General features: G+C 42.4%; 1 protein-coding gene across 1 annotated transcript; it reads left to right on the top strand.

The window, feature by feature from the left end:
* Positions 1-2,956: 2,956 nt before the first annotated feature.
* On the top strand, positions 2,957-5,720 carry LOC103635853 (Inner membrane protein oxaA). The gene is made up of 8 exons (XM_020542832.3): positions 2,957-3,299; positions 3,380-3,593; positions 3,696-3,805; positions 3,896-4,092; positions 4,310-4,413; positions 4,586-4,773; positions 4,860-5,059; positions 5,259-5,720. Exons 1-8 carry the CDS (start codon positions 3,206-3,208, stop codon positions 5,457-5,459), a joined length of 1,308 nt encoding a protein of 435 aa, XP_020398421.1. The 5' UTR covers positions 2,957-3,205; the 3' UTR covers positions 5,460-5,720.
* Positions 5,721-12,683: the final 6,963 nt, after the last annotated feature.

Genomic DNA, 12,683 nt, shown 5'->3' with positions numbered 1-12,683 from the left:
ATGTCCCTTTTTTTGCTTCTCGCTATAACAGTAATCGTCCAACGCATCCTGTTAGTAATTGTGACGCCAACGCTAGGATTTATGTTTTAGTTCACAAATATTTATGGTTCACATACTCTGTGCTTCTTTCTGTGTCTTTGCTGGAATGAAAACCACGTCCTCCTTCCTTTAAGCACTTGAGTACTGACTCAATCCGTCAGCTAGCTAGCAAGCCAAAAAAGCACGGGCACCATGCCTCGTTTCCAGGATGCACGGGCGCATGACGCGGAGGATGTGCGCGAAAGCGATTGGGAGAGTACTTTTCTCACGCATATTTGTGGGACGCGATGCCTCGTTTTTGGGTCACGTATAAATGCGGGTGACAAAGGGGGAGGTCTGTTGGAGCACAAAAAACAAGGTTTCGCATCTGAAATTGGTTTTGGGGAGTCTTTACGTGGTTTCTTGGAGATGCTCTTATGTTTTGACTAGTTATTTGCCCGTGTGTTGCTACGATTTCTCCAAATATTACAAGTAGACCTTATTTGTATATGATAGTTCAAACATGTTTCGCAGATATAGCCTAACTAAACAAACTATAAAACATGGTTTCTTCTTTTTTGAAATGAAGAAACATGGTTACTTCAATTTGCACTCATTTTGAAGTGAAAGAAACATGGTTACTTCAGTTTGCAATACAAGTATTTTTCTCCATTATTTCAAAGTATAAGTCTTTTGACTTTTCTGGGTACATAGCGAAAGCAAAAACTCTGTAGATAGAAAAGTTACAGAAAAATTGAGATGGAAAGTACAGAAAAATAATTTGGGATCGTCTGGAGAAATATAGTGTGAGCAAAGAGGGTGAAGTAATTGCAACAATGGTCGTCTCCCATTCTGTTCCAGCAAGTAGATCCATTAGTAACAGTCTTAAGTGCACACGTTTACAAAAAAAGGATAAATTATCTAGACAAGGGAAACTATTACCTTGTCAAAATAAGTTGTTTTAAAAGTTTTCCTAGCTCTTGAATGACAATCTACCAGCCTAAAGATAAATTGTTAGTGTTGCCCATTTATATCTGCTTACAACAAGATACATGATTCTCACATAAAGCACGTTGTAGGTGCAGTTCTAAAAATTCAGTTCTGAAACAAAAGAAATGTGTGTGCACCTCAAAAAACCATTTCTGTAAATTCCGTTCACAAGCTGCTCTCAGCTTTTGCCGTATGCAATGGCATCTCTCCATAGAGTAAATTTTAGCAAGCAACCAAAAAAGTGAAATGTGTGCGCTCTGTAACCAATTCAGTTTTGTATTAGTTCTGAAACGTCATGCTCTAAAACTATTAAATGTGTGTGCTCTTCACTGAAAATTATGTTCTAAAACAAAAGAAATTCAATTATGAAATAAAATAAATGTGTGTGCATCTCAAAAATTCAGTTCTGAAACAAAATAAATGTGTGTGCATCTCAAAAATTCAGTTTTGAAATGTGTGCTCCTAAGAAATTCCGTTATGTAACAAAACTCTTGAACCTCTGAAATGTGTATATTCCTCACAAATTGCGAAAATGAAATGCTCCTGACAAACAATACCTAGTTAAAGAGAAGCAGACCGGCTGATGTTGCAAAGAAAACAGACAAGTCCTTTTTTGTTGCAGTGTCTATTGAATGCTCGGATAGAAGAGGTATGGCTTGCTCACGAACAAAATTGAAAACAAGAGTAGCTTACATTTGAACCTAACTATGTGGAGCAAGATGATTTATTGTGTGGTGCAAATGTAATTGATGCAGTAAAAAGATTAGTACCAGAGCAAATATTCTTTTGTGATGTAGATGCACACAAAAGTATTGTGACACAAGTTTTAAATTCAAATATAAAGTAGGAACATATGTTCACGTGCTATTTTAGAGTCTGTAGAGACCTCAAAACAAGGGGTGATCTAAATGCATTCCCTGTCCATTTGTGAAATATAACAAATATAACTCATGGAACAAGTGTATGATTTATTACTAAACACAAACAAACTGAAACAAAACCAGCCACCAGAACTGAAGCAGTACCAGGTACCAGTACTAAACTCTAATAATGAGCTCTAATAACAGAATCCTTTTTGAAAGAGGCACATGTAACCTGGTGGCTGAGAACTGTATTACTGAACTTTAATTCCAGAACTTAGCTTTAATAGTGAACTGAACTCTATTACAGAACTGAATGGAACTATAGTTTTTGCATTCATTTTTATTCAGAACCTAACCAATTGCTAGCAATAATTAGAAACGAAGGTAACTTACATTTGAACCTAACCATGTGGAGCAAGATGATTTATTGTGTGGTGCAAATGTAATTGATGCAGTAAAAAGATTAGTACCAGAGCAAATATTGTTTCGTGTTGTAGATGCACACAAAAGTACTGTGACACAATCTCCTATATCTGCAAATGTAGAACCAAGTTTTAAATTCAAATAAAAAGGAGGTACATGTGCTATGTGCTAAAAACAAGGGGTGATCTAAATGCATTCCTTGTCCATTACCTGTCCATTTGTGAAATATAACAAATGCAACCCTTGGAACAGTTGTATGATTCATCACTAAACATAAACAAACTGAAACAAAACCAGCCACCAAAACTTGTTTACATGACCAATTGACTACCAGATGTTTTCGAGGAAGCTGAGGCCAACAAGGCCTTTTATCAAGGTCTCCTAACGGACAAAATATTCCTGTGATGCCAATAAGTTCTGACAAATTTTATGGGATGGCTTTCTACTTATAGATGCACACCATCTTCTTGCCTCCAGTTTTTCATTAGCTTGAAAATTTATTGAGAAAATAAGAAAAGAGTTTCACTGGGATTTAGTGTAATTGAATGTTTTTTCTAGCAATATGCCAAACAAAAAGTCTATCTTCTACTACAGCTAATGCCATTAACATATTTCTGAGCTTGCAACTGCAGTTAGAGCACATCTTTCACATGCATCTGTTCACGTTAGTGATTCAACTGGATTTCTGTTTGCGAAACCCACTGTTGTGTGCTAAAAACATTCTTATTTTGAATAATAATTGACTGAAAAATCTGTTGTAAAAAATGCCATACTGAAGTAGGATGTAACATTCAGTTGTAAGAATATGTTTTCTTGTCCTTTTTTCACCATAGTATGTGTGTTCCAATACTGACCTACTAAACATTTTTTTCCCTGTTTTAGACGAAGATGCATCACCTGGTGTTGAGACCATGCTTGTGTTTTCTGATCATGTCCGGAGCTTTGTGAACCCTGTTTGGACATCGTCAGGCAGACCAGTTGATAGAAAACGCACTGGACCACGACGTAAGTCTACATTCCTGACTACTCCAATTCAGTGCTACTTTAGTTCTGAATCTAAACTAATGTATTTTAAGCTTGTATAGCTTGTCCAGTTTGTTATTTGCCAGTTGAGCAAGCACTGGCACTGAGACCAGCTAAACCATCATTGTCACCAGTCCTTCAAAGCTTAAATTATGTTCTTGAAGAGATTTTGATTCCCAAAGAGTCCAAGAGCGGTTCTTTGTTTGGAGGTTTTCCATCCCTGGAGGAACGAGATAAGTCTTATGACATAAAAGACTCGATGACTGTACATTGTGGGTATGCCTATACATTTCATATGATTTATCTCGAGATCATGTAATGGTCGTCTACAATTATCAGTATCTCTTTTGCTGTAGCTAACCTACTGTTTGTTTCCAGATTTGTAAGAGGGAAGGTACCTGGTCTTAATACTGGGTTTGACATAGATGAAGCTGATCATTCTGAGATGCAGCTGTGCCAGAGTACAGTTGTTGCCTCTGCTATTTTTGGTAACTACAACTTTGGATTTCAGTCCTCGTTACAAATTGCTTTTACACTTGCTTACAAATACTATGTACACTTGCTTACAAATTTCTCAGGTAATTATGACGTAATGCAACAACCAGAAAATATCAGCAAATTTTCAAAAGATACAGTTTGCTTCTTTATGTTTCTGGAGGAAGAAACAGAAGCTGCAATAAAGAACACTACTATTGGTCATACTAAAAAGATTGGGCTGTGGCGGGTAGTTGTTGTCCGCAACCTACCATTTACAGATGCTAGACGCAATGGAAAGGTACCTATGCAGTTGGCGATTTTGATTTTTCGCAATCTACCATGTTGTTCTGTGTTTTTCTCCATGAACTGAATAAGGAATACTGGACTCATGTTATCCTTGTTATCCCATTCTGAAACTTTGCTTGACTTGACATTTGTTAATGCAAATCAGAACCAACAAGTTAATTGGGTCTGGTTTTACCATCTATGGCCCCTGTGATCTTTTCCTCCTACAGGTTCCAAAGCTATTACTTCATCGGCTTTTTCCCAATGCGCGATATTCAATTTGGATTGATGGGAAACTTAAGCTAGTGAGGGATCCTTATCAGGTATTAGAAAGGTAAACAGTCACTTGTTTTGCATTATGTACTCTTCACATATATAGCTTAAGGAACATTTAGATATGCTGTTAGAAATTAAGTTCTCTAGTTGCCAGTGTGACTGATGCTCCATTTGCTCTATCAATTTTGTCCCGGTTTGTTTTGATTTATCTCACTACACTTATGTTACAGGTTCTTGTGGAGGAAGAATGTTAGCTTTGCAATTTCCAGGCATTACAGACGCTTCGATGTTTTCGAGGAAGCTGAGGCCAACAAGGCTGGTGGAAAATATGATAACACATCAATTGACTACCAGATAGAGTTCTACAAAAGAGAGGGTCTAACCCATTATTCATCAGCCAAACTTCCTATAACGAGTGGTAGTTACTTCTCCCTCCTCATCCGTGACCTATTAATATTTCTAACACTGTTTACCTGCCTGATATCAGTATACTCTGATTGACAGACGTCCCGGAGGGCTGTGTGATAATTAGGGAACATATCCCCATAACAAACTTGTTTACATGCCTTTGGTTCAATGAAGTTGACCGCTTCACGTCCAGAGATCAGCTAAGCTTCAGCACAGTTAGGGATAAAATAAGGTGGCGAGTTAATTGGACTGCAGACATGTTCCTGGATTGTGAAAGGCGTGATTTTGTTGTTCAGGTATTTTCAGTTTTTTTTTGGTTCGATTTATTGCCACTGATTTTCTGTGTGCTGTTTTGCTGATGGACCATAGAACTAGGGAAAACAGCACATTCTTTGTGATGGCACGTTTGTTACAGAACGAGTAACCACCTATTCTATTTTGTCTATTATTGATTACTTCTTCTTCTTTTTTTCTTGCACCATTCTTACTTTACAGTCGTACCACCGAGAACTGTTGGAACAGAGGCAGTCTGCCTTACGAAGATGGCCTCCCCAGCGGTCTCCCATCGCGCGCTTCCAACCTAGAAAGATGCTTCCAGACAATGCAGCAAGGGAACCATGGAAGGCTTCTGCAACCAAGAAGTTATCACGGAAGCGAGCACGGGATAAGAAATCAAGCTCGAGACGAACTCATTGAACTAGTGGGAAGGAAGCAATTCAACTGTAAATGCTGGCGATTTTGCTCCTACACAACTGCATATCTAACGGACAGCATTCCAACATTGTTTTACTACTTTTAACTTCCTTTCATGCTCCTAGCTCCCCTCCCCAAGGGCGCCAAAATTTTGTCAGGGATTGTTGATAGAGAGCTGAAATTCTTTGTTGTAAATAAACATTTTTAGATCAGAGATGTATTCAACTAGCAGCTGATTCAATTCAATCCATTTTGGAGGTAGTCTTTGGCAGGGTTTCAAATACAGTCAATCTTGTCAAACAATGCCATCGATGCCTGCCAGAGGCCATGGTGGACTTGTGAGTAGCCGGAGGTAGGAGAAGACATGGTGGGTCCCAGCTGCAAGTGAGAGAGTGAAGGAAGCCCGGGCGTGCGGGCAGAGGAGATGAGTCATTGCAGTTTCTGATAAAAAAAAACGCATTGGAGCATGTTCCATAAAACTGGATTCCAGGAATCGTAAACAACTTTATACATTTAAAATAATAATCATAGGGATACAACACGTCGCAGATGGAGTAATTCATTCAACATCAACGCTTGTTTAGTTTGGACACAAGGAAAAGCAAACAAACAGATCTGTCCAAAGCATCCTCCCCCTTCTTCGTTCGATCATCGCCTGTATTTTCTTGCAGCATCTGGTTCTTGGCGCGGCTGCCGGTCCTTCGATCGTTCTGCTGTTCTCCACACTTGCGTCCTCGTTCTTGGGCCTGTATTCTCCAAAAGGTCACCCATGCAACTTGCACGGGACTTGTTTCGCCGATCATCAAGCCACCATCGTAGCATTACGTCAGCCGTCAGCAGGAACACTGGATGACTTCTTTCGTCGATCATCGCCTCATCGGGCCACCACAGCACGCTCGTGCAAGACACCACGGCAGTCTTCTTCGACCTTGCGCAAGACGATCGACGACGGCAACATTCCTTCCCACACTCCCGGGCAATGGTAGGCCTGCCGGCAGAGTGTATGCGCCACCTGATTTCCCTCACGATACACGTGTCTCACGTCGCATCCGGAGAAGCAGCGAAGCAGGCCGAGGATCTCCTCGTGCAAGGCTGCAGGGATCCGTGTCTGCGTCTCCTCGCCACGGAGCAGTTGCACCAGCACGAGATCATCTCCCTCGACCACCAGCCGCTGCAGGCGGAGGCCGAGCGCCAAGCGGAGACCGCGGATCATCGCCCGCGCCTCGACGATGCCGACCGTGGAGTGCTCCGTCTGCTCGGCGAACGCGAGCACGACGCGACCGGCGCTGTCGCGGATGACGCCGCCGACGCTAGCTCTCGCTGATCCATCGTGATAAACAGATCCGTCAAAGTTCAACTTGAACCATCCACGAGGCGGCGGTGACCACTTCACCAAGATGACGCGACCCGGCTGATACGGCCGCGCCGACGCGGACAGCTCCGTCGCACGGCAGCATACGCTCGGAGGAGTAGACGACGGCGTCAGGACAGAACACACCATCGTCTCGATCTATTGAAGAACTCTGGATGACGCTGGGTCAGCGTCTCAGCGAGAGTGCCTGGCAATGTCGTGTGGGTGGCTAGCTAGCCTTTATATATAGGCTGGGGAACGCAAGCAGGAGAGCGACGGCTCATTTTTGGTTTATCCGGTAGATGGTGTTGCCCACGCGATGGACGCTATAATCGCTGCCTGCTGGCCCATTTTAGATTCCATCCGACCGTTTTTTATAACCGAAATAGATTCCATCTAAGATCCAACGGTTTTCTATAATAGAAATAGATTCCATCCGACGGTGTCACATTCTTTTTCGGACTCCGACTCCACACGCACTTATCGCTGCTCACCCAGAAGATCGCGCAACGGTGGTCCGAGTCACTCCACGGCCTCGCCGATAATAGACTGTCTGCGTCGCTGCCTTCAACGCCGCCACCTTCTCAGCAGGTCAACCTATCCACTGCTGCCTTCAACCGTTTGTTGTGGCATGCGGTCGTCGACGGCCTGTGACGGAGGTCCTTGGCATGCACAACACCATGAACAGGAGATATCCGAGGAGGATTCTGTTGTCACCGGCTGGCTGCCGTGTACATGTTCAGTTCAAAAGTTGGGATTTTTTTTCCAGATTGGCATTGTAATATTTGTTTTGCCATTTTTTTGCAGATTGGGATTGTAATCCACTGCATGTAAATGTACAATATTTGGAAGACACGTACCGGTCGTATGTTCTTCCTCTGAATTTAAGGTATTCTAGGCTAAATTATTTGAGGTAGCTGAATAGACGACGTCAGGCAGCATCTCGACTCTAAAACCCAAGTGGTGCCATCGCTCTTCCAAATCCTACACTTCTAACTCAGAGCTAGACCGACGCTGGTCAGTAGTATATAAATATACAAATGCCAGGTCCTAGAGGTAACTCGTCTTCGAGGGAATCATCTACACGTGGAGGAGAGACTAAAATCTTGTTGTCATAATCCTTAGGTTGCATAAAAAAGAGATGGACAATCTGATATTGATGCAAATAACTTATTTATTAGTTTTCTTCAAGATCTTATTCCACATGAAAATATGGACCCACTTGATATTCTCAATTTTTTTTAAAACAACATAATTATTTTCCAAATACAACTATTACATATAAAGTTCTGTTGACCATTTTTGTGACCGTTGTATGCGGACATTTTCAAAATTAAAGCTATTGAAATCATAGTTACGCTCTACGATTAAACAAGAAAGGCTGAATGCATTGGTTATAATAGAAATTGAGAGTGAAATGCTTGATAAAATTAGTACAAGAACATCACAGAATAATGCTTGCTTTTTAAACAAAGAATATGTAACTAGTACAACTTAGTACATATAATTTATATTGTGATATATATTATTATCTATTATTTTTCTATATTAAAATTAGGTCGATTTCAGATATTTCGCACAGGGCCTCCGAAAATAGCGGCACGCCGGTCAACTCCTCTTGGGCACCGTCTGCGTCACCCACAACAGCATTGTATACCATTTTCGATGGTCGTATTTATTTTCGGCGGTCAGGGCTTGGCCGCCGAAAATAAGCAGGTATTTTCGGCGGCAGGAGCAGGCCGCCGAAAATAAGCGTATTTTCGGCGGCATCTGACACAGCCGCCGAAAATACCTGCTTATTTTCGGCGGCCACGTCCTAGCCGCCGAAAATTAAGTATTTAAAAACGTTTGGTTCCTTCTTCTCTGTTCTCTGTTTCTTCTCTCTCTCGTCTCGTGTCCGCCGCCGCTGGGTCCGTCGCCGGCCCACCGCTCCGTCGCGCCGCACCCCGCCCCTCGCCGGCCACGCATCGCCGGCCCCCACCCCCGCCGCGCCGCTCCCCGCCCCCCGCCCCCGCAGCGTCTCCCACCGCAGCTTTGTCTGCAGCTTCGGTCAGCAGTTGAGTAACAACTTCATCCATAATGGTTTCAGCCATGCTAATAATTTCTGATGATTCTTTTGCCTCTGCTTCGGCCAATGGCTCGAAGGGCTACGGGGGAGGAGATAGTTCGGCTGTGGTAGAAAACATAAATAAGTTCGAAGTCACAAAAATAAAAGATAAATTTAAAAGCCATTAAGCAATACCTATCCGTCTTTCGAGTTCTGCAGTTTTTTCAGCCGCTTTCGTCGCTTCTCTAGCATCGTGAGTATCTTTTTCGCTCTTCTTTATTATCTCGTGAGCCACCCCTCGGTCGTCATTTTCCCATATGTCAGTAAAGAACTTTCCGCCAACTAAGCTTGCTTCGGCCGAGGGGTCCTTTATATCATCAATAGATAAAGTAGCTTCGGATTGGGCCAAAGCTTTTGAAAGTTCCCTTTGCCCGGGAACAGGATCTGGATGTCGCCTAGAGGGGGGGTGAATAGGCGAATAAAAATTATCACTTTATAACTGGAAATTCTTACTCTACTCGAAGGCTGGATCGCAGTGGAATGAAGGACCCTTCGAGTAGGTTGCAGTGGAATGGAAGATCCTGTCTCAAAAATGTCCTGCACTTCAAATCAAGCTTATACCACAGATAAGTATTGAAGTGCAGATATAAAGGTGAGTAAAACAGAGAGTCAGGATACAATACAGAATAGAGCACACAGACGCAAGGATTTATCCCGAGGTTCGGCCAAGCCTGAAATGCTTGCCTAGTCCTCGTTGGAGTTAGCCACACCTGGGCTTGGAGTCTATTTCAACTCCTTCCTCCGTTTGCTCAGATCTGTCAGTATGACAGATAGAGCCTTTCACTATTAAGTGGGGTTACAACAGAACCGTGGCTGCTTACAAACTTCTTGGCAGCACCCCGGCAGAGTAACGATACGCTCAAGACCTTGCTCTAGCTCTTAGCAGCACTACTCCTCTCTCTAAAGGCTTATAGCTGTGCCTTCTACACAAACTAGAGAGATACGCACAAGAGGGAGAGTGAGAATTGATCCGAGTGATGTCTACACTTGTTGGCTGCACTTGTGTATTGCTGGAGGCGCCTAGGGGTCCCTTTTATAGGCATAAGGGGCCTAGGAGCCGTTGGAAGCAATTCAGGAAGGCAAATCTTGCCTTCTGTCGGGTGGCGCACCGGACAGTCCGGTGCACACCGGACACTGTCCGGTGCCCGATTTCTTTCCTTCTATGGCGAAGCCGACCGTTGGCAGTCTTGGAGCCGTTGGCGCACCGGACATGTCCGGTGCACACCGGACAGTCCGGTGCCTCCATCTAGCCGTTGGCTTGGCCACGTGTCCCGCGCAGATCGCGCGGCCGACCGTTGGCCCGGCCGACCGTTGTCTCACCGGACAGTCCGGTGCACACCGGACAGTCCGGTGAATTTTAGCCGAACGTCGCCGACGAATTCCCGAGAGCGGTCTTTTCACCAGAGTTAGCCTGGCGCACCGGACACTGTCCGGTGCACCACCGGACACTGTCCGGTGTGCCAGACTGAGCTGCCTTGGCTGTATATAGCCAAGCCCTTTGCACCTCTCTTCTTTTCTTCTTCTTTCTGTTTCTAACACTTAGACAAGTATATTAGTCCACAAAACCAATGTACTAAGTATAGAAACATACCTTCTCTTAATCATTAAATCTATAGCATTCCACATGCTTGAGCTTTGATGTTGGACTCATAAATCATCAAGTCGGCTTGTCTTGATCTAGATTGGCATTACTTGGCTCCAACATCCTGTAAAGGTCACATAGAACATCTCCAAACATAGGAACAACCCAAACTAAAGATCAAGGTGAACTTAGCTCTTTTGGGCTGCTTCCAGTTCTGGTTTTGACACTTGTTCTCCTTCTAGTGACCTTGATCTCCTTCTTAGAGCTTGTTCTTGAGCCTTATGACTTACACCACATAACTGTAGCTGTTACCTCATTGGCTGTAAGTCACGTCCTTATGTAGTGATCCTTGATGTGCCGTAGCTGTTCTCAACTCGATCACCCTTGACTTTGCAAGCCTTCTTCTTCACCCTTGGCTTTGGGTTCCTCAGCCTCCTTGACCTTCTCCCGTGCACTTGGTACCTCGAAGCTCTTCTTGCCTCCGTCCTTGGCTTGATCAGTTGTCTCCGAGCTACGCACCCGAGTCTCACTTTTGCAATGTCCATCTTACTTGTGCTGTCCATTATGTATCCATAATCCAGTTCTTGGACCATTACATTTGTTCACTTGTGTAGAACCCTGTAGGCTTTACTTTAAGTACCTGTTCAACACTTAGTACACTTGTTAGTCCTTTAATTGAGTTGTCATCCAAACACCAAAACTCACAAGAGAGCTTTCAATCTCCCCCTTTTTGGTGATTGATGGCAACACAATTAAAGCTTACATAAGAATAAGATTTGAAGCACAAAATTTTGAATTCTAAGTTTATAGAATGCTCCCCCTAAATATGTGCTTACTTCAAGAACCTAATTTTGGCCTCAGACGCCAATTTGCACATACTTAGGCAAATCGAAACATTTCTACACCTTAGCACTTTTTAGTATGCATTGTGGCAAGAATCAAACCATGATGCTATAACACACAAATGCACATAATCAGAGTTAAACACCATTCAATTTAGTGGATATATCACAGAAATATCAACCTACCACTATTCATCATTAAGATACCAATTCAAACTAAGACACTAATTGAAAGCAATCTTAAAGCACCATTAACCACATGACTATCTATTTCAGAATGAACACAATAGATGCCAATTAATTCATAGCAACGGAAGCACTAGTCCATATGATGCAACATATATAATACTGCAGGAAGCATATGAATAACACACTAGCAAAGCTTAAACTAACACATCACCCCCTTAGGACCAATTCAAACTAAGACACTAATTGAAAGCAATCTTAAAGCACCATTAACCACATGACTATCTATTTCAGAATGAACACAATAGATGCCAATTAATTCATAGCAACGGAAGCACTAGTCCATATGATGCAACATATATAATACTGCAGGAAGCATATGAATAACACACTAGCAAAGCTTAAACTAACACATCACCCCCTTAGGACCAATTCAAACTAAGACACTAATTGAAAGCAATCTTAAAGCACCATTAACCACATGACTATCTATTTCAGAATGAACACAATAGATGCCAATTAATTCATAGCAACGGAAGCACTAGTCCATATGATGCAACATATATAATACTGCAGGAAGCATATGAATAACACACTAGCAAAGCTTAAACTAACACATCACCCCCTTAGGATAAGCTTTCCTCTCAGGTTGAGATAAGCTTTAATGCACAAATTCTCCCCCTTTGACATCAAACACCAAAAACTATACTCAAGCAAGAACATAGGATGATGTCAAGGGACAACAGGGTGTTAAGGAGGAAAAACGACTATCAAGACTCCCCCTTACTTATTGAACATATGCCCTATCAACATTTAGGTAAGATACATATATGCAAAAAGATTAATACTCCCTTTGTACCTTTACCATGTTGTAGTGTACTTCCCATCTTGAAAGCATCTAATCTCTCAAGAGCTTCTTCACACTTGTGCCTGATTCTTTATCCTTACTTTTTCTTGTTGCTAAGACATCAAAACTTAGAACAAATTATAGTATTGGGCACAAGAAGAAACTTCTATTCTCATGATTATCAAAAGATGTCAATTGAAGCGAACTATTCCGGCTACCAATTGAAAGATACCAATTGCAAAGTTCATTTTTTATCATGGCTCCATGATATTTAAGCATCTATCATCACCAGATATTATAGAGCATGAGCAA

Source organism: Zea mays, chromosome 8 (genome assembly GCF_902167145.1).
Source record: "Zea mays cultivar B73 chromosome 8, Zm-B73-REFERENCE-NAM-5.0, whole genome shotgun sequence".
NCBI classification, from domain to species: Eukaryota; Viridiplantae; Streptophyta; class Magnoliopsida; order Poales; family Poaceae; genus Zea; species Zea mays.
Note: the sequence above shows the minus strand (reverse complement) of the source record. Positions and strands in the feature narration are given on the sequence as shown.